Raw genomic sequence first — 23,029 nt, 5'->3', positions numbered from 1 at the left:
TCTGTGGGCACTTCTGTATCATGGGGCAAACAATTGTAACCTCTCTTGGAAATGGCTCACCTAGCTATTCTCAAGGACACGTGGTTTAGCCTTGAGCTGGTTTGTTTTTGTTTTTGTTTGTTTTTTCTGTTTTTTTTTTTTTTTTTTTTTTTTTTAAATTTTTTTCGAGACAAGGTTTCTCTGTGTAGCTTTGGAGCCTGTCCTGGAACTCACTATGTAGCCCAGGCTGGCCTCGAACTCACAGAGATTCGGCTGGCTCTGCTGAATCTCTGTGCTGGGATTAAAGGCATGCGCCACCACCTCTGGACTAAGCCTTGAACTGTTTTGCTGTTCTCCTTCCCCATCACAATGTCAGAGGGCCAGTCCAATGAATCGTGATCCTAATTAGTCTTATCAATTAAAACCGGGAGTCAGATATTGGGGTAATAACCTGGAAGATCAGAGCAGCAGAGCAGCAGCCACTAGAGACTTCTTACCTCCACGAATCCTCAGAGCAAATGGGCCTGAGATCCTGTCTCCACCTCCTGATTGTGTGGGATTAAAGGTGTGAGTCACCACCACCTGGCCTCTATGATTGACTAGTGGCTAGATCCACCCTCTGATCTCCAGGCAAGCTTTATTTGCCAGAACACAAACAAAATATCACACAACAGTCCACCCCCAGACAGGGGGCCTTGGAGGACGCTTTGAGACAAACATGTTTGGGTCTGAAATGGGAGTGGGGGCAACCCTACTTCCACAGCAGCCTCTTAGTGAGCTTAAACAAACACATGGCAATTTACTGACATAGTGTACATTACATAAACACTGACAATAATGGAATTTCGGGCTCATTTTAATAAACTAGCTTTAAAAGTTTTGACTTTATGAAGAAAACGTGTGTGTGTGTGTGTGTGTGTGTGTGTGTGTGTGTGTGGTTTTTGTTTTTCGAGATAGGGTTTCTCTGTGTATAGCCCTGGCTGTCATGGAACTTGCTCAGGCTGGCCTCAAACTCACAGAGATCCACCTGCCTCTACCTCCCGAGTGCTAGATTAGAGGTGTGTGCCACCACCACCCGGTAGGTTGAGCTGCTTTTGAACTGCCAATGTTTGCTTGACCACAGATGCCCGTTTGGGGCTGGTAGACAGCTCAACAGATACAGACGCTTATCACCACAGAGCCCAGTGACCTGACTTAGATCTTCCATCCTCTGGAAGGAAGGAGAATGCCACCTCCCACAAGCTGCCCTTTGACCCCACATGTACACCATGGCATACACGCCACTTACATATATACGAATCAGTGTTGGTTCGTTTTAAAGAACACCTATCCTTCAAGTTTGATAACACTTGTCATGTGAGAAAGTACTCTATTTACTCCAAAAGTGTTTTCATTAAAGCAGTTGGATTAAATAGCACATACGAAGTTTGTTCTCTGGACAATTTTAGCTTATTTATTTGTAATTTAGTTGTCACATTTTCATCAGTACTTACTGAGTCTATAGGCCAGGTGCTGAACTAAGTACAGAGGAACACGGAGTATCAAGTTTTCGTGACCCAATATGCTTAGGGTCAAGGAACACGAACACCAGTTGGAGGGCATCCAGATGTCCCAAGTGGAGAGACGAAGCCAAACGTGTTTCTCAGTCCCCTTCTCCTTCTTGGTCATGTTTGACTTCCTTCCGCAGGATTTTTTTATATAAGCATTTTTAAATTGTATTTTCTGTGTATTAGTATTTTTGCCGGCATGTTTATGTGCGCCGCTTGCCTGCCTGGTACCCATGGAGGTAGAAGACGGTGTTGAATTCCCCTGGAACTGGAGTTCCAGATGGTTGTGAGCCACCTTGCGGGTGCTGGGAGTCAAACCCAAGTCCTCTGGAAGAGCAGCCAGTGGTAATAACCACGGAGCCATCTCTCCAGCCGGCTTCTCCAAAATGTGTAACGATCCACTGAATGTAAAGGAGTCTCTAAAGTACTTGGTGGCTTTGGGTACTTTTAAGTCATTACTAGCTTAAAGGTGCCTTTAATAACACTAATATCATAGTCATCAAACTCCCACCCAATGAGCCTTGCTTCTTGCAGAAAAGTTAGCTTCGATAACACATGACCAAGTTTTCTCACCAGTGATGCATCTGGTAAAAACTCTTTAGTACTAAAGTCAAAGAATACCAATTGTTTAAGATTCTCAAATACAGTCATGAAGGAAAGCCATCCATCACTGCTCACACAATTCCCTGATAAATCCAGCTGCTGCAGGTTTCTCAGAGGATTCGTCTCCAAAAATGCACCTGGGTGAAGAAATAAGTATGTTAACTGGAAGAAAGCCACATTTAAAATGAAATGAGTTCTGTACACACACATGAATCATTTTTCCATTTTAAGATGACCGTGTGTAGACCAGTGCTGTGCCCCAGGAAGAAAGAATCCCTACAGACAGCCTGTGTCTGTGCCTATTAGATTTATGAATTCTGTTTCCTAATGTCTAAGATCATCAATGATAGAGGCGTACAGAAAGCAAATGTAAGTGGTGTGTGTATTTTATCTTAGTCCTGATTCCTCCCAGAAGTGGAAAGTTGATTAAACATTGAGGTGGGAGAGATGCCATTAGATATTAAGGTGTTGTTTTTAAGATTGGAATCAAACAGGCAATATTAGGCCCTTCCGTGTTTGTGGAAGTAAAGCTACTTAACAGTTTTATCTTTGGGCGTAGGATATCCCTACCTTAAGTAAATGAGAATCATCTAGAGAGGGCTTCGATTTTAAGCCTTCCTGGCCTCTTCTGGGAGATCCTCAGCTCCCTAAAAATAGAGTACTCTAAAGGGCCTCCTACACAGAGGAGGGGGATGTCCTCTCCTGCTGATTCACAGAATACCCCAGGCCTTCGCTGTTTATTCCTTATTCCCCTATACCCTGTACAACCGCACTGGAATCAGGCAAATCTTGCTGTATGGGAAAAAACAAAAGCAAAAAACCTTTCACCATACACCTACACACACCTCTGATCCCAGTACCTGAGAGGCAGGGACAGAAAATCATGAATTCAAGGCTGGCCTAAGCTACCTAGAGAAATCCTCGTCATAAATAAAAAAGGAAGAAGATGCTCCTTTTGTTTGTGTGGTGGTGTTTTGAGACAAGGTTTGGCTAAATAGCCCAGGCTATCCTCAAACTCACTGCAATCCACCTGCCTCAGCCTCCCACAATGCTACATTCATAGGCTGGAGTCAGCACATTCAGGTTTGTTAGACATTAAACTTGGGGTTGCTTGGGAGATGCTTGTTACAACCTTGCAGAACGAGGGTTCGAGGTTTGGTTTGGACTCTTCTTTTTTTTTTTTTTTTTTTTCTTTTAGCTTTTTCAAGACAGAATTTCTCTGTGCATCCCTGGCTGTTCTGGAACTCACTCTGCTGTAGACCAGGCTGGCCTCAAACTAAGAGATAAGCCTGTTTCTGCCTCCCAAGTGCTGGGATTAAAGGTGTGTGCCACCACCACTTGGCAAGTTTGGACTCTTAAGTAGGAAGAGATGGAAAAGACACTGTGAAGGTCCCTCTCCATAGTCTTCGTAAGAACCCTGTTGTCCCCACAAGACAAAACACCAGATCTCTGCAATGGCACAAGTCTATGATTCCAGAACTCTGGGAGCCTGAGGCAGGGGACTGCAAATTTGGGTCAGCCTGGGCTACATAGTGCTAACCCCTGTCTCCAAAAAGCCCAAGTCAGGGCTGTGGCAAAGGTTAGCAAACTAAATAAGGAAAGCCCCAAATTAAGAGTGAGGTCTTGTGGAACCAGCCTGTGTGGGCTGAGGCTTACCCAGGTGTACACTGGGCGATTATGCCCTTAGCCACTTTCAGGAAGCCTGTTGGCCGGCTCCCTGGTGAGGAGGTCTGAGAATTAACGGGCAGATATCTTGCGTGGCCCGTGTAGTTTGCTATGACACAGCACCTGGTGCTCGCTTCAGAGTATCTTCAGCCAATGTCAGTCAGGACGTTGACCACCTTTGCCAATTTTAGTCTAGAAAGTTCCTTAGGCTCTTCATTACAAATGCCTGCAGTGAAGGTATCTTGACCTCGCCGTCATCAAGAGAGGAGTGGAGGAAGTGGTGGGCAAATCCAGGTGAAGAGGGTGGCGCCCGGGCTTCTTCATTTCTCAGATCTGTGCGTCCCTCTGCTGAGACCACCCTCGGGCCCCGTTTTCTATGCTTTAACATCCTTAGAAGACAAACTGCTAATCTGGAATCATGGCCGCTCATATTCCACACTCCCTTGCTGCTAAGTGTATCTAAGCTTCTACCAAGGAAAGAGAAGGCGAAGTGATGGGGGTAACTAAAAGAATTAATCACTTTGTAAAGAATTAGCCGTCCACTTTCTTTTTTGGTTTTGTCTCCTCCCACTAGGCCTGACAGGCCCCCCATGACAATATCTATGACAAGGAAGTTAAAAATAAAACCAAGGAACGAAGGAGTCAAAATAACAGCTGTCTGGGAAAGGCCATGCAGGGTACAGCTGCCCTGTCTGCTTGGATGGCACATTTGTGGACTACAGGATAGGAAGGAAGGAAGTCAGCTTCCAGCTCCAGCCAGCCATTGGTCCAGCCAACTCTTGGCTGATCTTTAGTCTGTGGCCAGCTTAACAGGCACACTGGTCCTCACCTCCCTTTCTTTTTCTTTTTCTTTCTTTCTTTTTTTTTTTTTTTTTTTTTTGGTTTTTCTAGACCGGGTTTATCTGTGTAGTTTTGGTGCCTGGACTGGATCTCGCTCTGTAGACCAGGCTGACCTGGAACTCACAGAGATCCACCTGCCTCTGCCTCCCGAGTGCTGGGATTAAAGGCGTGCGCCGCCACTGCCCAGCCTCACCTCCCTTTCTAAGGGTGCTGCTCTCTCCCAGCCTTCACAGCTCATGTTCCTATTTTGCCACCCTTATGTGATTCCCAGCATGGCAGGAACCCAAAATGTTTTTTCTTTTTCTCCCCCCACCCCCGCCCTAGTTTGTGGGCTTTCTTCCCAAAGAGCGACTTCTTTCCACTACCTAGGAGAGGGAATTTAGAAAAGTCAAAACCCCACTCTGCGATGAGAACATGAGCTGTTTCTGTGGCTATCTGTTTCAGTTTGAGGATCCTCGCTGAGTTTCCTGGATGGTCCTCAGCGTGCGCAGGCGCAGGAACGGAGAACAAGCCCCAGTCTCCACCATCTAAGGACGTGCTTTCTGCTGAGGGAATATGGATCACACCAGATGCCACAGGAAGAGAATCTGGCCATTTGGAGCTTGGCCGTCTGTGGGCTGTGGCGCATGCAAATGGCCAAATATCACGTGCTTTCGGTAGCCGTCTCTAATACTGCCCTTCAGTTCACCTGAATCGGTGTGAGATCGTCTTGCGTTAACTGTCAGCTTGACCAAATCTAGAATCACCTGGGAGATAGGCCTCTTGGCATGCCTGGGGGGTTGGGGTATCTCGATTGCATTCACTGAGGCGGTGAGACCTGCCCACTGTTGGCGCCACCATCCCCTGACTGGAGGAAGAGAAGGGAACAGCCTGCGTGCATTTTTTCATTGTTCTCTGTTCCTGACCATGGGTGCAAGGTGGCCGGCCAGCTTCCTGGAGCTCCTGCCCATGATTTCCCCACTATGACAGGCTGGAACCTGGAGCCTTAAAATAGGCCCTGCATAATAAACGGTGGCACCATGCATTTATTCAGCAAGCATTTGAGTTATCTACCGTGTACCACAGACTGTGCATAGTCCTTGTCACTTTGGGCTTACAGCACAGTGTGAAGACACCTGATAATCAGATGACAGATAGGGTACTGGGAGAGGGGACCTGAGCGCAAGCCCACAAAAGCAGTAGGTAATCCAACTCCACCTTGTTCCCAGCACACTAGGTCCTGTATACTCTAGGAGGGAGACTGGAAGGTTCTCAGGAGAAACTCAGTTGCCTCCAAGAAGCAAAGCTGCTTTGCTTGCCTGTTCCCACATCCAGTCAAGAGTCATCTCCAGGGCTGGAGTGATGGATCGGAGTAAAGAGCGCTGAATGCTCTTGCAGCAGACCTGGATTTGGTTCCCAGCACCCACATGATATCCCACCCCACCTATAAGTCCATACCAGAGGATCCAACACCTTCTGGCTCCATGGACACCAAGCACATGTGTAGTTCACATACATATATGCAAGCAAACACTCATACACGTAAAATAATTTTTTAAAGTTCTCCTCTTCCTAAGACACGAAGAGTGTCTTATCAGCTTGCACCTCACTCTAAAGTATGAGAAGAGCCACCTCAGAGCAAAAAAAGAACTCCAACAAAGAAGACCGAGCTTCAGTTCAACACCCGGGGGACCACCAAGGAAAAGGGGCGTTATTACTCTGTCTTGTGCTACTGTAACAGAATACCACAGGCTGGTAAACTTACAACAAACAGAAATGTATTGACTCATGGTCAAGGTTGAGGAACTAACATGTGGCAAGGCCTCCTCCTGTCTCTCCCCGTGGCAGAAGGATAAGGGGTGGAAAAAAGCAAGCAATAATTTTTTTTTAGAAATTAACATTCAACAGAAATAAGATCCTAGTAAATAAGAAAAGAGGTGGGAGGTGGTGGCGCACGCCTTTGATTCCAGCACTTGGGAGGCAGAGGCAGGCAGATCTCTGTGAGTTCAAGGTCAGCCTGGTCTACAGAGTGAGTGTCAGGACAGCCTGGGCTGTCTCTGGTGGGGGTGGGGGTGGGGAAGAGCTTTGTTTAAAGTCAACCTCTGTTCTTTCGGCTCTGCTTGGGTGTACCTACCTAAACTTCTAATCTCTGCATCCGTGAGGTTCCAGTTTTTCAATCCAAGCTTGACAAGCCCTGGGACCCCCTCCAGCTGCTTCAACAGGTTGGGCAGGCTGGTGAGCACATCTGTGCACCAAGGCAGCATCAATGTGGTTAGCTGTTCCAGAAGGCTGAGCCTGCCAACTTGAAACAGAAAACAATTCAGGAATGACGTCAACTCCAAATCTATGCAGGATGCAGATAAAGGAACAGTCTTTAAATTTGGTGGCCCTGTAGGCTACTTAATCTTTAATGAGAATCTACTTTTTTTTTTTGGTTATTTTTACAGAAAACATTCAAATATATAAATACTATAGTAATAATAAAACTATTACTAATAATCCTACCTTCAATAAACGACAAATCATAGACTGGATTGCTTAATCCTGACCAGACTCAGTATTTTTCTGAAGTGGATCCCAGACATTTATCAGTCCTTTTATCATAACCACGTGCCCCTGGAGCACCTTAAAAAGTTTCTCACTCCCAGGGAAATTTAAAGAGGAAATGACCTCAGAACAAAAACAAAGAGAGGAATCGGAACTGCAAGGATCACCTGGGGAGAGATGGCCATTTAGTTATCTGGTGAAGCAGCTGCTTACAGTTACCCTGTTTTATAAAAAGAAACATGTTCTGACCCCCCTACAACCTCTCTCCTTTCTTTGAGATAGATCCCTGGCCAGCTTGGAACTCACTGTCTAGACCAGTGGGCCTCAAATTTACAGAGGTCTGCCTGCCTATTTAAGTGCTAGAGTCAAAAGCATACACTGCCACTCCCAGCTTGAATTTCTTGTTTTTTATCTTTGCCATGTGGCCTTGATAGAAACTTAAGCTCACCAGTGACGTAATAGAAACAATGCTGAGAAGATTATATATGCTGTGAACTCTGTCCAGTTAGTTGCTCGGAGTCATGAAGAGAACTCCACTAAGCCTGCCATAATTAGCTTTTCCTGATCCTCCAATGCATTTCTGGTGCCTGTCTGAGCATGGCAGCTTCCCTGCCTCATTTTCCTGTAACAACATTGTCAGAATAAAAATCCTTTTGAAACCAGCATTCAAGAGAGGCAGAGGCAGATGGATCTCTGTGATTTCAAGGACACCCTGTCTATGTAGAGAGTTCCGGGCTGCATAGTGAAACCCTCTCTCTCAAAAAAAAAAATCTCCAGATGTTTCTGCTCATCAGAGAGCTCATGCACAGTCCTTTGCTGAAGCCAAACAGCATAATATTGTAGTCCTTGGATGACTAAGTTGATACCATATGTGTATAGCCAGTCTTATAAGTCTGGGGTTAGAACAACCCTATCACCACCTTCGTAAGCAAGTTTATCATCAGCATCAAATACTAGCTTCCTTGTCATTGGCAAACCAGAGGAGCCTCAGGTACAGTGAAGATATACAAACTGATCGCTCAAAAGACACAAGCTTGGGCTTGGAGAAATGGTTCAACATTTAAGAACATGCATTACTCTTGTAGAGGACCTGAATTCCATTCCCAGTGCCCATGCCCAGTGGCTCATAGTGCCTGTAACTCCAGCTCTAGGAGATCCAGTACTCTCTTCTGGCCTCTGCAGGCACCTACATTCATGTGTGCATATATCCTGCACACACACACACACACACACACACACACACACACACACGATAATTTTTTAATTATTTTTTTTGTGTATGAGTGTTTCGTCTGCATTTACGTATGTGTACCCATCTGTACCTGGTACCCACAGAAGTCAGAAGACAGCATCAGATTCGCTGGAATCAGAGTTATAAATGTTTGTGAGCCATCATGTGGATGCTGGGAACCAAACTTGCATTCTCTACAATAGCATCAAGTGTTCTTAACCACTGAGCCACCTATCCAGCCCCCAAATTAAATAAACCGTAAAAAAAAAAAGACACAGGCCCATGTTCCTTAATGGCAGTTTAAGAAAGTTGCCGGGTGGTGGTGGTGCACGCCTTTAATCCCAGCACTTGGGAGGCAGAGCCAGGCAGATCTCTGTGAGTTCGAGGCCAGCCTGGGCTAACAAGTGAGTTCCAGGAAAGGCACAAAGCTACACAGAGAAACCCTGTCTCGAAAAACCAAAAAAAAAAAAAGAAAAAAAAAAGAAAGTGCTAAACATTTTCCCTAAGACAGATGAGTTAGTGGGGTGCACATGGGTCCTGAGGCCCCAGATTCAGGCTGTAGTTTTCTAACCATCCAGCGCACATATTAAGAAGCACATTGCTTGGACAGAGCCGTCATTCTTACTCAGTTTCTCCACAGCTTCGTGTCCATCCTTTTCCAGACAATTTTCTGATATATCAAGAACGCTCAGTTTGACCAAATTGTGAAGATTCTGTGCTGGAAGCAAAAAAAGAAAAGATTTCCAAGTCACCATATATGCATTTTTCCAGTATCTTTAGAATTCTGCATCCTTGTTGTCTTTGCGGATGACAATACACACCATTGTTGGACTTGATTATTTCTCAAAGGAAGTAGAATGGGCTGAACCCTCGGTTTTCATGGCTTTGGCTGAATGGACAGGTCTTTCCTAGCCCCAGATTCTGATTATTAAATCCACAACCCATGGTACCTGAAGCTCCACACAATATAGTGATTGTAATTCTAGACACTACATTGTAGTTTATTCTTTACTGACCTTGGTTGGTTGGTTGGTTGGTTTAAGATAGGGTCTCACTAATGTAGGCTTAACTGGCCTCGAAACTCTCAAACTCACAGAAATCCCCCTGCCTCTGCCTTTAATCCCTGCCTCTGCGAGCCTGGATTGAAGATGGTCATCACCACACTGGCTATTTCTGACATATTTTAAAAGGGATATAAGGTCTGTTTAAAAGGAAACAAGTTTCAGCCTGCAATGCTGTTCTCTGTCTCAAACTACTGAGACAAACTCCGTGGTTCTTGATCGGTTTGCTCACACGGCTTCAGGGTCAGAGGTCTCCTAGGTCATAGGCCCTAGTGGGCTGTGACAGGTGGTGGGTAGGCACTAGGGATCTGATTAATAAGATACCATGGCTAAAATGGTTCTTTGTAGCAACGTGGAATTGATTTTAGTAAAACAGATAGAAGTTAAAATCTATTTAAAAAGCAGGTAAGGCTTTTCATCAATATTTATAGTTTCTCTTCTCCCTTATGGGGAGTTTATAAACGAAAGTGGAGAAGTGAAGGTATGTTCTCATCATTCCATGTTCTCAGTATTGGTCTAGACTTTCCTAACTGTGGGCTTCTTTAACTATAAGTTCATATCAATGCAAACATGATAATCGTTATAGATTCCCAGCACTTTTATAGTCTTATTTTTTTTAATTGTTTTTATATGTGTGTGTGTGTGTGTGTGTGTGTGTGTGTGTGTGTTTCTATGTGAGGGTATGTGCAAGTGAGTGCAATTGCCCACGGAGATCCAGAAGGAGGCATCAAAACCCTTGAAGCTGCAGTTTCAGAAGTTTGGGAGTTGCCAGATGTGGGTGCTGGGAACCACTCAGGTCCGAGGCAAGAACAGCAAGCTCTCCTGACCTCCATGTCATCCCTCCAGCCCCTATACGCTGATTTTCAGAGCGTTAGGACAGGCGTGATGGTGCACACCTTTAATCCAGCATTCATGAGGCAGGGGGATCTCTGTGAGTTCCAGTCTAGACTGATCTACATAGCAAGTTCCAGACCAGCCGGAGATGCATAGTGAGACCCTGTCTCACAAAACAAATAAATATAACTAAAAGGTTATACCATTGATTTTTTTCCAAAATCTAAGTTTTAAAAAATTATTTCGCTGGGCTGTGGTGGCGCACGCCTTTAATCCCAGCACTCGGGAGGCAGAGCCAGGTGGATCTCTGTGAGTTCGAGGCCAGCCTGGGCTACCAAGTGAGTTCCAGGAAAGGCGCAAAGCTACACAGAGAAACCCTGTCTCGAAAAACCAAAAATAAAATAAAATAAAATAAAATAAAATAAAAAATAAAAAATTATTTCATGTATAGGTGTCTTGCCTATATGTACGACTGTGCACCACATGTGTGCCTGGTGCCCACAGAGACCAGAAGAGGGCACTGGATCCCCTGGGACTGGAGTGACAGATGGTTGTGAACTGCCATGTGGGTGCGGGGAATGGAATCCAAGTCTTTTGGAAGAGCAGACCGCGGTCTTAACTGCTGATCCACCTCTCCAGCCCCCAAACTCTAAACTTTAAGACATGTCTGAAGTGAACAGTGTATCCAGAAATATGCAAATTATTCTCTGTAATTGGTATGCATAACGTTTGGGAACTCAAAAGACTGAAGGCTGTGTCACATCTTCCAACTCCATCTTATCAGGGCAAAGGGAAGAGTAATAAACCTAGCGATGCTGCGGCAATCCTTCTCTTTCTTTATCCTTTGTCCATCTACCCAAGGAATTATTAGATGATAACAGAACGACAAAAATGGTAGAAATTTGGGGGGGGGGGCTGTTTCGAGACAGGAGGAATTTTTTTTAATTTGCTTTCTTTTCACTTTCTCTTAAGGTTATCATTGTGGAGGCCCAAATTACGTAGGGTCTGAGAATCTGAGCTTGCTTTACCCAGCAGGGCTGCATAAGGGGATGATTGGACCACGGGTGTGGTCACCAGGTGTTTGGAAGGGTCTGCACTTGGCTGTGCCGTATGCTTGGATCTAGCAAGGGGGAGGTCTTTTGCCCCGCCCCTTGGCATTGTTCTAAAATGTCCTTTTGAATAAACGGAAAGGGCCATTGGGTTTTGATCCAGATCCTCCCGAAGCTATCCTGTGTTTCTGTCTGTCTCCTCTTCGTTATCTTTCTAGCAAATATTTTCTTATCCCTCTCTCCTCCTCAAAAGAACCCTTGAAAAGGTGGGAGCTGGCCTTCCACATGTAATATCTTCAACTATTGTGTCAGCCTCTCTTGTTGCCATTAGTAATTTTAATCCTGGGTTGGACAAAGCTCATCGATGTGAAAACGTCAAGTGTTCTGTCGCGCATCCAGCGAGGGGAGGTGAGGGTTACCTAGTGTTTTCACGGAATTGGCGGTCAGACAGCAGGCCACCAACTTCAGCTCTTGCAGGTCACAGGGTCCTCCCGACAGAGACTCCACTATGGAATCCATCCCTTCCCCAAGGCCAGACAAATGAGTCAGATGAAATAAGCGTATCTTCTTCAGCTTCCCCAGGCCTTCGGCTACAAGGACACAGGAAAGGAACACGTGAGCAGACCGCATTCATCTGGTTAAATCCAGATTCGTGGAAAGGGAGGATGACAACTACGGAGAAACAGTTTCATGCTCTTCTTCCTTTTAAAAAATATTTATGTGGCCGGGCGGCAGTGGCGCACACTTTTAATCCCAGCACTCGGGAGGCAGAGCCAGGCGGATCTCTGTGAGTTCGAGGCCAGCCTGGTCTACAGAGCGAGTTCCAGGAAAGGCACAAAGCTACACAGAGAAACCCTGTCTCGAAAAAAAAACATAAATAAATAAATAAATAAATAAATAAATAGACAGACAGACAGATAGATAAATAGATAAACAGATAAATAAATAAATAAATAAATAAATAAATAAATAAATAAATAAATAAATAAGAGAGAGAAAGGAAAACAGGGACATTGCAGAAAGGTGGCTTCTGCTCCGCTCAGCTCTCTCTGTTCTGGAGGCCCTGGGCTCTGTGGCAAGCCGTGAGTTCTGCTTCTGTTCCTGAGCTCATGTTTTCCTGCATCTCGTTTCTCTCTTTTAAAGTTTTACTAATGAAACAACTCTAAACTTTTAAATCATCCAGGGAAAGGGGGACATGAAACACTTGATGATTTTCTCTCTAAAAAAAGGCCACACATAAATGGGGTACAGTTCGAATAGAATGTTGCCGAAGCCTTGTCCTGGGAGATGGAGAGTGTCCCAAGAAAGCAAGGTGGTCAGGCGTTTGTAAAATAGATTGCTGGGAATGGATCAGTGAGTACACACAGCACTCGCACAAAGACCTCAGTTCAAATCCTCAGCACTCAAAGTTAATCATGCGGTGTGCATCTTTAATCCGGGTGTCCCTACAGTGAGTGGGAGGTGGAGACAAGGGAATCCCCAGGAGCGTGTGGGCCATCAAGCCACATGTACAGAGTACAGCAGCAGACAACAAAAAGACCCTCAAATGCTGTGGAAGGCAAGGTCAGCCTCCATAGTCATCCTCTGACCTCCTTCTTAGTCGAAGGCAAGGTCAGCCTCCATAGTCATCCTCTGACCTCCTTCTTAGTCACTGTCCGAATTGCTGTGAAGAGACACCATGACCACGGCAACCCTTACAAAGGAAAGCATTTAACTGGGACTGGTTTACAGTTTCAGAAGCTTCAGTAGTCCATTTATCACGGCGGGGAGCATGTCAGCACACAGGCAGACATGGTGCTGGAGCGGGAGCTGAGAGTTCGACATTCTGATCTATAGGCAGCAGGGGGGGAGAGACCGGAGCTGCCAAGGGCTTTTGAACCCTCGAAGTCCACCCCCCACCCCCCACCCCACCCCCCAGTGACATACCTCCTCCAACAAAGCCACGCTTCCTGATTCTTCTAACCCTTTCAAAGAGTTCCACTCCCTGGTGACTAGGCATTCAAATAGATGAGCCTGTGGGGCCGTTCTTATTCAAACCACCAGACCTCCACACGTGGATCATGCCATGCACATGCCCCCACCACACACACATAAAGATCTTGCCTCCTGCAGATGCAGTGCCAAATAATCTTAAGCTAACCATTCTTTTTTGTTTGTTTGTTTTGTTCTTTTTTGAGATGGGGTTTCTCTGTACAGTTTTGGAGCCTGTCCTGGATCTCGCTCTGTAGACCAGGCTGGCCTCGAACTCACAGAGATCCACCTGCCTCTGCCTCCCAAGTGCTGGGATTAAGGGTGTGTGCCACCACCACCCAGCTGTGGGGGCTGTTCTTATTCAAACCACCACATGGATCATGCCATGCACATGCACATGCGCACACACACACACACACACACACACACACACACACACACACACAAGATCTTGCCTTCTACAGATGCAGTGTCAAATAACCTTAAGCTAACCATGCATATCATCATACCTACAGTAATAAGAATATTAAAGAAACCAAATTCTGACCTAGGTTTTTAGCATCTTCCTCGTTCATCCTAATGTTGTCCAGTATGAGCTTCACGAGGTTCTTCAGATTACCCAAGCTGTCAGTCAGACCGCCTGCCAAAAGAAAACAGACCAGCATGTGTCCCTCCCTGGTGCTGTCATTGTTTACCGTGACTGTCATTCCTATTACTGATCAGAAGATTTTAGTTATCACATAGGGGGGTGAGTGCTCACGATAGTGACATAAACATGGTTGCTTTGTCAGAAATGGAGAGGAGTGTACTTAGCTGTAAGCATGCTGTTCAAATAGAACGGAATTAAACAGAAAGGATAAAGGGTGAGCCAGATGTGGTGCTCATGCCTATAATCCCAGCACTTGGGAGGCTGAAGCAGGAGGATTGCAGCAGGTGTGAGGCTAGCCTGGGCTACATATAAGACCTTGTATTGAAGAAGGAGCTGGGAAAGGAGAGGAGAGAGAAGTGGACGGAAGTTAGGTGGGGAGGGGAGCAGAGAAGGAAAGAAAGGAGAGAAGATGGAAGAACAGGAGGGAGAGGAGAGGGGAGGGGAGAGGAGGGGAGAGAGGGGGGAGAGGAGGGGAGGAAAGGAGAGAGGAGGGGAGAGAGGGGGAGAGGAGGGGAGAGAGGGGGGAGAGGAGGGGAGAGAGGGGGAGAGGAGGGGAGGGAAGGATAGAGGAGAGGAGGGAAGGAGAGAGGAGGGGAGAGGAGGGAGAGAGGGGGGAGAGGAGGGGAGGAGAGAGGGGAGAGAGGGGGGAGAAGAGGGGAGGAGAGAGGGGGAGAGGAAGGGAGAGGAGGGGAGGGAAGGGGAGAGGAGGGGAGGGAGGGGGAGAGGAGGGGAGGGAAGGGGAGAGGAGGAGGGGAGGGAGGGGGAGAGGAGGGGAGGGAGGGGGAGAGGAGGGGAGGGAGGGGGAGAGGAGGGGGAGAGGAGGGGAGGGAGGGGGAGAAGAGGGGAGGGAGGGGGGAGAGGAGGGGAGGGAGGGGGGAGAGGAGGGGAGGGAGGGGGGAGAGGAGGGGAGGGAGGGGGGAGAGGAGGGGAGGGAGGGGGGAGAGGAGGGGAGGGAAGGGGAGAGGAGGGGAGGGAGGGGGGAGAGGAGGGGAAAGGAAGGGAGAGGAGGGGAGGGAAGGGGAGAGGAGGGGAGAGAGGGGGAGAGCAGAGGAGAGAAGGAAAACATAAAGTAAGTAAATCTTTGGCAGCTGAAAAGTTCCAGAGAGTGATTGGTTGGAGGCGGGAACCGCAGAGAGCCTCAAGGCAGGTGAAACAAAAGACTGAGGAAAAACAGAGAGGGTAAGCCAGGCTCGGGGATGAGCCCAGGAGGTAACAAGCGTTAGAGATGTTCCCAGAAGCCTCAGTGCTCTCTAGCACCTGCACAGTGCCAGCCAGCCTTGAGGACGTACTTCAGATGTGCCCATACCTGGTAGCCGTTGGCTCTGCAGGTGGTGAATGCTCAAATTCTGGAGGTTTGTCACGGATGTGATGTGCTGTTCATCATCTATGGTGAGGGGACTGGCCTCCACCATGAGGGAATGAATGTTCTTACAGGTCCTGAGGACTGAGCTGAGGCTCCCAGCCACGCCTGCACATTTCTTGATGTACAACCGGAGGTTGGTGGCAGAGCTGAATATCTTCCCCAGATGTTTGATATCTTGTTTATTCAACTTGCTGATATTCCGGAGCGTGACCTCTAGAGTCTTGAATTCCTGCTTCCAGTTGAAGAACAAAGACACAGCCCTGCTGGGGATGTAGGTTTCTGACGGGCCTTCCACGCGGACTCCAGGGCTGCTCTCTCCAGCCTTGTCCTGTGACGCGGTAGCTCTTCCATAGAAGTTCAGCTTAACGAAGTCCAGTGCACTCGCACAATTCGGCAAGTATTCAAAGAAGTCAAATAAGTAATCAGGGATGTTCTCTGAGTCAATGTATAAACTCTTCCCACTAAAGAAAGCTTCAAATTCTTGGCTCAGGACTGATCTAGATATGCTCTCGGAGAAAAGATTGATGCCACACTCTACAAAAGAATTTACGTTGAGGGCTTTCAGATAATCTTGCTCCGTGGCGGCGTTTCTCGGGCTTTGTAGGGATTCCTGCCTCCAGAGAGGTCTCTTGGTGACAGAAAGCCCTTGCAGGCTGCCATGCTGGTACACCACTGAAAGGTGGCGCATGACAGCCCTGGTGGCCTCTGTGGATGACCCGCACGTGTACAGGAGCAGATTGCCATACAGGGATGTGATGTCGGAGATGGACACCATTTTCTTCAAATAGTCATTCCCCTTGCTCACCTCCTTTGGATCCCTGGACGCCAACAAACTGCTAAGTCTTCGCCCTGCCGTGTACTCCTGGAATGATTTATGAAAGAATTTATACTTGGGCGTCAGCCTCTGCGCGGTGTACTTACAGAGGAGCCCGGTTGTCACCAGGACATCCTCGTTCATGGTGGCCAGATCCTCGGGTTCGAAAGCAAACCTGTGGGAGAACACGCCCTCCAGGGCCAGGTCTCCGCAGCAGTCTAGGCTCCTGAGAAAGTCACTCTCAGTCCCGCCTCTGTGTCTGTGCCTGTTTTTCTGTATCAGGAGGTCGTAGAAGGTTCGGAACAGCATGGTTTGAGTGTAAGCTTGGAATTCCTTCCTGCCCATCTGGATCGCACAGGTTATCACCACGAAGAGAGGGGTCTTCATCAGATTCCCCAGGCACCTGGACTCCTGGATCTGGAACAACAAGCCGTCGGCTAGCTCCTTGACCAGCACTTCTCGGATGAGAACCTGGGCACTGTCTTCTGTCATATCCCCCACCTCTGCCGTCAGGGCGCCGACATGTCTGACGTGTCTCAGGCACTCGGTGGTGGTGGTGACAATGACCATGTTCTTGAAACGATGGTTTTCCTTTATCAGGGCTTCGATTTCTGGGCAGTTCTGAGGCTGGAATTCATTGTAACCATCGAGGAGAAAGAGGACTTCCTGGTGCAGTTTCAGTAGCATAGACATGAACCTTGATTTGCTAATGGAGTCGGAGACATGCAGGAGCTGATCACACAGTGTTTCAAACAGTCCGTGCCCTGCACTGCTCAGGCGGACAAAGAAGACCAGTTTGAACCTGTTCAGAGCCCTGCACTCCCCAGAGGCCCAGAGCATGGCAATTCTCTGCAGCAGGGTGGACTTCCCTTTGCCAGACTCTCCTTCAATGAGGCAGGGACTCTGAAAAGCCTCCAACAGACTGCCCAAGGTTAGCTGCTCCACGCGGTGATGACGATGGTCCTTCCTCCACAGGACAGGTTCTGTGAAGGTGATCTTCAGATTAAAAATGATGTCTATATCTTTACCCAGGGGATAGAAGTTCAGAAAGGAGGGGCTGTTGTATAAGTATTTTAAATTCTGAGCCAAAACATCCAAGTCTTCTTCTATGTTCTGATGAAAAATACCTGTTAGAGAAAAGGCAATGTTATAGAGGCTTGATTCTGCATCTCCTCTGTGTGTCCACTTGACACAAGCTAGAGTCATCAGAGAGGAAGGGGCCTCCGCTGAGGAAATGCCTCCATGAGATCCAGCTGTAAGGCATTTTCTCAATTAGTGATCAACGCGGGAGGGCCCAGACTGTTGTGGGTGGGGCCATCCCTGAGCTGGTGGTCCTGCGTTTTATAAGAAAAAAGCAGGCTGAGCAAGCCATGGAAGCAAGCCAGTAAGCAGCACCCCTCCAAGGCCTCTGCATCAGCTCCTGCCTACAGGTTCCTGTCCTGCTTGACTTCCTGTCCTGCCTTCCTTCAGCGATGAACGGCAATGTTGAAATATAAACCAAATAAACCCTTTCTCCCCACAGCTTGCTTTTTGGGCATGGTGTTTTGTCACAGCAATAGACACCTTATCTAAGACATCCTTGCAGCCCGGGACTTAGGGGATGAACGGCAGGAGGTGCCGAGAATCAGCTGGGGGTGACTTTGACTTTCTCCCCTAGTTCTAAGATACCACAAGAGGCTGCAAATACCCGTCGATTTCCCCCGGCGCCCTTCCCCTCATTCCGTCTTCTCTACCTTCCCTTTCCTCCTCCTTGCCGTCAAATCTTACAGCAGCAGATTGGAAATGAGAGGAGCCTTCGTCTTAGCTAAGGAAAGTGGAAGATGTGGCTGAGAATGTGGGATGGGGTAAATTGTAGCCAATTACACAATGTATTCGTTTCAAATAATTAACATGAGGAGTTGGAGGTATGGCTCGATGATGATGATGAAGTTACTTACTATCGCGTGGGAAGTAGAGTGGTTACTTTTCCATAGCCCTGCATCGTGAGATAGATAGTCAGTGGGCCCACAGGTGACTGACTAAAGGATCGCTGGCTTGTCTATTTGTGTTCTAGTTAAACAGAGTATTTATATATAGCCCAGCCTGGCTTCAAACTCCCCATCCACCTGCCTCAGCCTCCCCAAATCTCCCAGGGCAGCCAACGCCACCACACCCAGCATTCTGGTTAGACTTCGAAGTGAGACAATACTTAACTCATTTCTTGCCCAGCTCTGGGGTTATTGATATGGCTTCACCGTCAAGTGTCTACTGTGAATGACTCAAAGTCTCTGGCCAGCAACACAAAGGTGGAGGACAAGCTGAATTCTATGAAAGGGACTGTGGGTGTTCCTAATGGTTTGTTCCTTTTGGTGGGACAGAGGTGAGCAAAGCAACACTCACCTTGTCCAGTTAAGTCCTGATACATAGTACAGTCCCACTTTTCAAGACTGTTAAGAAAGAGGTTGCAGGCCTCTGAGCCTTTCTTCAAAATCATATGAATGATCCCGCGGGCAGCATCTTGCTCCACCTTCTCACAGCAAATGACGGCGACTTCTTCATAGTTGAGAACGTTCAGTGCGAACAGATCATCTGAGATTTGCTTGATAACTGTGAAGTTCATCCTCTGAATGAGGGCTCGACTGTTTTCCTTTATGAAGTTCACTGAAGAGATGGAGGTAAATATTTGTTCGTTTATTTTTATTTATTTATTTATTTATTTATTTATTTATTTATTTATTTATTTTTTCCGAGACAGGGTTTCTCTGTGTAGCTTTGCGCCTTTCCTGGAACTCACTTGGTAGCCCAGGCTGGCCTCGAACTCACAGAGATCCACCTGGCTCTGCCTCCCGAGTGCTGGGATTAAAGGCATGCGCCACCACCGCCCGGCATTTGTTCATTTATTTTAATCTACATGAAATATACGTGCCTGTCACCAGGGCACCAAGGCTGCATATTTTCCATCTCCCTCCCCCTCAGGCCCATCTTCAACTATGGAGATGCCAGATGCTTGACATCCAGGTCCTCAAGAAGTGCTTTGCAAGCAGGGAGAGGTGGTGGTGGTGCACACCTATAATCCCAACACTCAGGAGGCAGAGGCAGGTGGATCTCTGTAAGTTTGAAATCAGCCTGGTCTACTAAACAAGTTCCAGGACAGCCAGGACAGTTACACAGAGAAACCCTGTCTCAGGAAACGAAACAAAACAAACAAAGAAGTGTTCTGCAGAACTCCACAGCCCTAACCTTGGTCAGTGAGCAAGATGGTTTCCCTTTGGTGATTACGTTAGGTGGGTGATTTTGTCCACTTATACAGAGTTGATAGTGAGCACCAGGTGTAGTGGTATTCACCTTTAATCCCAGACTAAGGAGGCAGAAGCAGGTAGATCTCCGTGAGTTTGAGATCAGCCTGGTGTACAGAGTAAGTTCCAGGACAGCCAGGGCTACATAGTGAGACCCTGTCTCCAAAGTAAGGGTGGGGTGGGGACCAGAAACAAGATTATCTCTAGTAAAGTCACAGTAGCAAAAACATGGGTTTTGAAGTAATACATGGCCCTATCCTCCAAGCACAAGAGCCAGTACCATCTTAATTGGAACAGGAGACCCTCACAATACGGCACCTGTCGATAGTCTCCCGCAAGAGGAGGAGTTGGGGGGATCATTGGGCCCTGACTGAGATCCCAGCTACTCTCTCCTGTGTCTCTCTCTCAGCCTTCCTGCCTCCACAGTCACACTGATTTGGAAGGTGCTAGAACAAAGGGTGGAAGGTTGCCTGGAGGAGGGACTCTATCTATACATACACAGGGAGTCGTCCTCCATCCTTGTTACCCCTCACCTGGGCTCCGACAAGCAAACCAACCAACTGGTAGAATGGTTACTCTAGTGTGTCCCTGGGGTGACCAGATGTTCACATTTCCCCCAGGGAAAGTTAATGCAACAACATAGGCTCTGCCACTTTTTAGCATCTGTAACCTCTGACAACCCTCCTTTGAATCTGAAATCCCGCCAACTGTGTAACAGCCAGGCTCTCTGGGGACAGGACATTCCTGTTGTAGCATTTACTGAGCCCAGTAAGGGATCTGATATTTCTACTGTGGCCAATTTCAAGATAACCATATATGTTGACTCGCTAGCAAAAATCTGAAAATTCAACATTTCACCACTGAGAACCAACTGTAGCACATACTCTGTGTAACCTGGGGAGCTGTTAGGAGAATTCATGTACTTCATCCCATACAAAGCAATATATCAACATGTTCAGTCCTTATCTTCCTGTCCCAACTCAAAGGAAGAGGTGTTTTGTTGTTGTTTTTGTTGTTGTTTTGAGATAGGGTTTTTTTGTGTAGCTTTGGAGCCTGTCCTGGATCTCGCTCTGTAGACCAGGCTGGCCTTCAACTCACAGAGATCTGCCTGGCTCTGCCTCCCGAGTGCTGGGATTAAAGGCGTGCGCCACCACCACCCAGTGGAAGAGGTGTTTTATCTTTCATAAGTTTTAGTCTTTTCTGAAAAAGACCACTACAAAGTATTAGACAGTATTCAGTCTATGCTCTCTCATTTCTCCTGGTTTCTAGGGAAGCTATATCATTTGTGTGTGTGTGTGTGTGTGTGTGTGTGTGTGTGTGTGTGTGTGTGTCTGTCTGCTTCTGTAATATCTTAAATTATTTTTGCGTTTGGTTTGGTTTCGTTGGTAGTACTGGGGATTGATTGAACCTACAACCTCAAGCATGGGAGGCAAACTCTCTACCACCAAACTACAGCCCCAGTCCTGGGTCTAACTCTTAAATACAGACAAAACCGTGCCCAGGTACTGTAGTTCACCATTTCGGTGATAGCTCAAAGGCACGTCCTCCTGGTCTTATACTCTCAGTCTGCAAGTTTTCTTTGTATAGCAGGTTATCCCTGGCTTTTCCATCTCTCATGACTAATTGGAAAGTGAAAATGTCCATCCCAAAGCCTCCAAGTCCACTCTGGTCCGAAATGCACCATCAGGCAGCCCAGTTCCTGGGGTCTCACTCCAGCTCCTCCACTTCACCACTGCAGATCCCCACTGCTGCCATCAGGAGAACAGCTGTCTACAAGTCCTGTGAGGGAATCCTGCTGCTCTCCCTCTGGGATCTCATCTGGGGAGAGCCCTGGCTGTCCTGGAACTCACTCTGCAGACCAGGCTGGCTTTGAACTCACAGAGATCCACCTGCCTCTGCCTCCCGAGTGCTGGGGTTAAAGGTGTGCGATACTATGCCCTCGTGTGCAACTGGGTTTTACATTAGTAAATTAAGTTTTAATATTTAAATTCAGTTAAATCACCCCAAGTGGTTAGTGTCTACTACACTGGATAGCACACTGGTATCAAAATGGAAACAGTTAATTTGAGGAGCATGTGGCTCTGCACCATTTCTCTGAAGTGACTGGATATAGTGTTTTGGAGTCTAGAGGGAAAATTATCCCTGAACAGGTGATGGCCAGAACACACACTTTAAAGTACAACCTCGGCGCAGGGCAGTGGTGGCGCACGCCTTTAATCCCAGCACTCGGGAGGCAGAGGCAGGCGGATCTCTGTGAGTTCGAGGCCAGCCTGGTCTCCAAAGCGAGTTCCAGGAAAGGTGCAAAGCTCCATAGAGAAACCCTGTCTCAAAAAACCAAAAAAAAAAAAAAAAAAAAAAAAAGTACAACCTTGGCACTCTTGAAGTCTTGCGCTGTCTATCATCTGCCTTCTCCCCATAGGCTTGCCATGTTTTAAAATAAATTCTCAAGACAACATAAGAGTATTTACCTGAGAAGCCCACAGACAGTCAAAATGCAAGCATGAATTGATATATTGATAATGCCAACAATATCCATAGCTAGACAGATGTTATTTGTAGGGTACTTACTTGTTCCGAGTCAAAGCTCTCCACTTTCCTAGATCTCAGTAGACGATGTGTTTTTCCAAATGGGAACGCCAAAGACTTCTCCTTCCCATGAAGCCAGCGTTCATCCCAAGAAACTAACGAAACAAAAACGAAAATGCTCAAACGAAAGGACTGGAGTTGCTTCTTCTCAAGTCCACGCTTCTTTTCTAGATGAGAAAATGATGATGGCCCAAGCCATGTAAAACGTGCTCAGCGGTGACTCAAGTCCTTGCTGTAGAAATGTGAGGACCAGATTTCTATCCCCAGCAACCATGCAGAAATCTGGTCCTCGTACGGAAGGCAGCTGGAGACAGGCTCACTGGCCAGCCAGTGTCACTAGTTAACTAGTTGGGAACAAAAAGGTAGAGACACCATGGCATTGAGAAAGACACCTGGCATTGGCCTCTGGAATCTACATGTACACACACACACACACACACACACACACACACACACACACACTTGCTCTAGGTGGGCTATTTATGGCCAAATCCTAATGGGAACCCAACTTGCCTAGAGATAGACCATGATCCAGTGGAATTTCACTAGCACCTCCATTACTTCCCACTGACGCCAATCAGAGCCAAGAGGACAACTGAGATTGAAGTATCAAAAGATGGAGCCGGACCGACTGGCTTGAAACCAGGAAGTTACAAAGCCATAAGTAGACAGAGAAAGTGGCATAAGGAAGGAGCCTTGAGAGAAAGAGCCCGAAAGCAAGGTAGGGGTAGCAGAGGGGGACAAGCAAAGGTCTGGTCTCGGGCTAGGATTGGACTCAGATTCCAGGTCTACCACTGACAAGCTGAGTCTGTGATAACAAGGCACTGTCTGGTACACAGCAAGATTCCCTACAGTGAAGTCGCCCCTCCATGTCTGTGGTGTTTTAATAAGGATGGCCCCCATAGGCTCCTATATTTGAATGCTTAGTCATCAGGAAGTGGAAGTCTTTGAAAGGCTTAGGAGGTGTGACCTTGTTGGAGTAGATGTGGCCTGGTTGGAGGAAGTGTGTCACTGGGGGTGGGCTTTGAGGTTTTAA

At 47.1% G+C, this 23,029-nt stretch overlaps 1 protein-coding gene across 1 annotated transcript; it reads right to left on the bottom strand.

The window, feature by feature from the left end:
- Positions 1–1,417: 1,417 nt before the first annotated feature.
- On the bottom strand, positions 1,418–22,073 carry Nlrc4 (NLR family CARD domain containing 4). Its single transcript, XM_059248391.1, has 8 exons — positions 21,976–22,073; positions 18,512–18,772; positions 15,262–17,259; positions 13,854–13,946; positions 11,755–11,925; positions 9,017–9,109; positions 6,748–6,915; positions 1,418–2,266 (listed from the first exon to the last, which is right to left on the bottom strand). Coding segments are annotated over exons 1-8 (3,078 nt in total). The 5' UTR covers positions 21,977–22,073; the 3' UTR covers positions 1,418–1,973.
- Between the last annotated feature and the right edge of the window lie 956 nt (positions 22,074–23,029).

Source organism: Peromyscus eremicus, chromosome 22 (genome assembly GCF_949786415.1).
Source record: "Peromyscus eremicus chromosome 22, PerEre_H2_v1, whole genome shotgun sequence".
Taxonomy (NCBI): Eukaryota; Metazoa; Chordata; class Mammalia; order Rodentia; family Cricetidae; genus Peromyscus; species Peromyscus eremicus.
The sequence above is the reverse complement of the archived record's forward strand: the minus strand, read 5'-3'. Positions and strand labels throughout refer to the sequence as shown.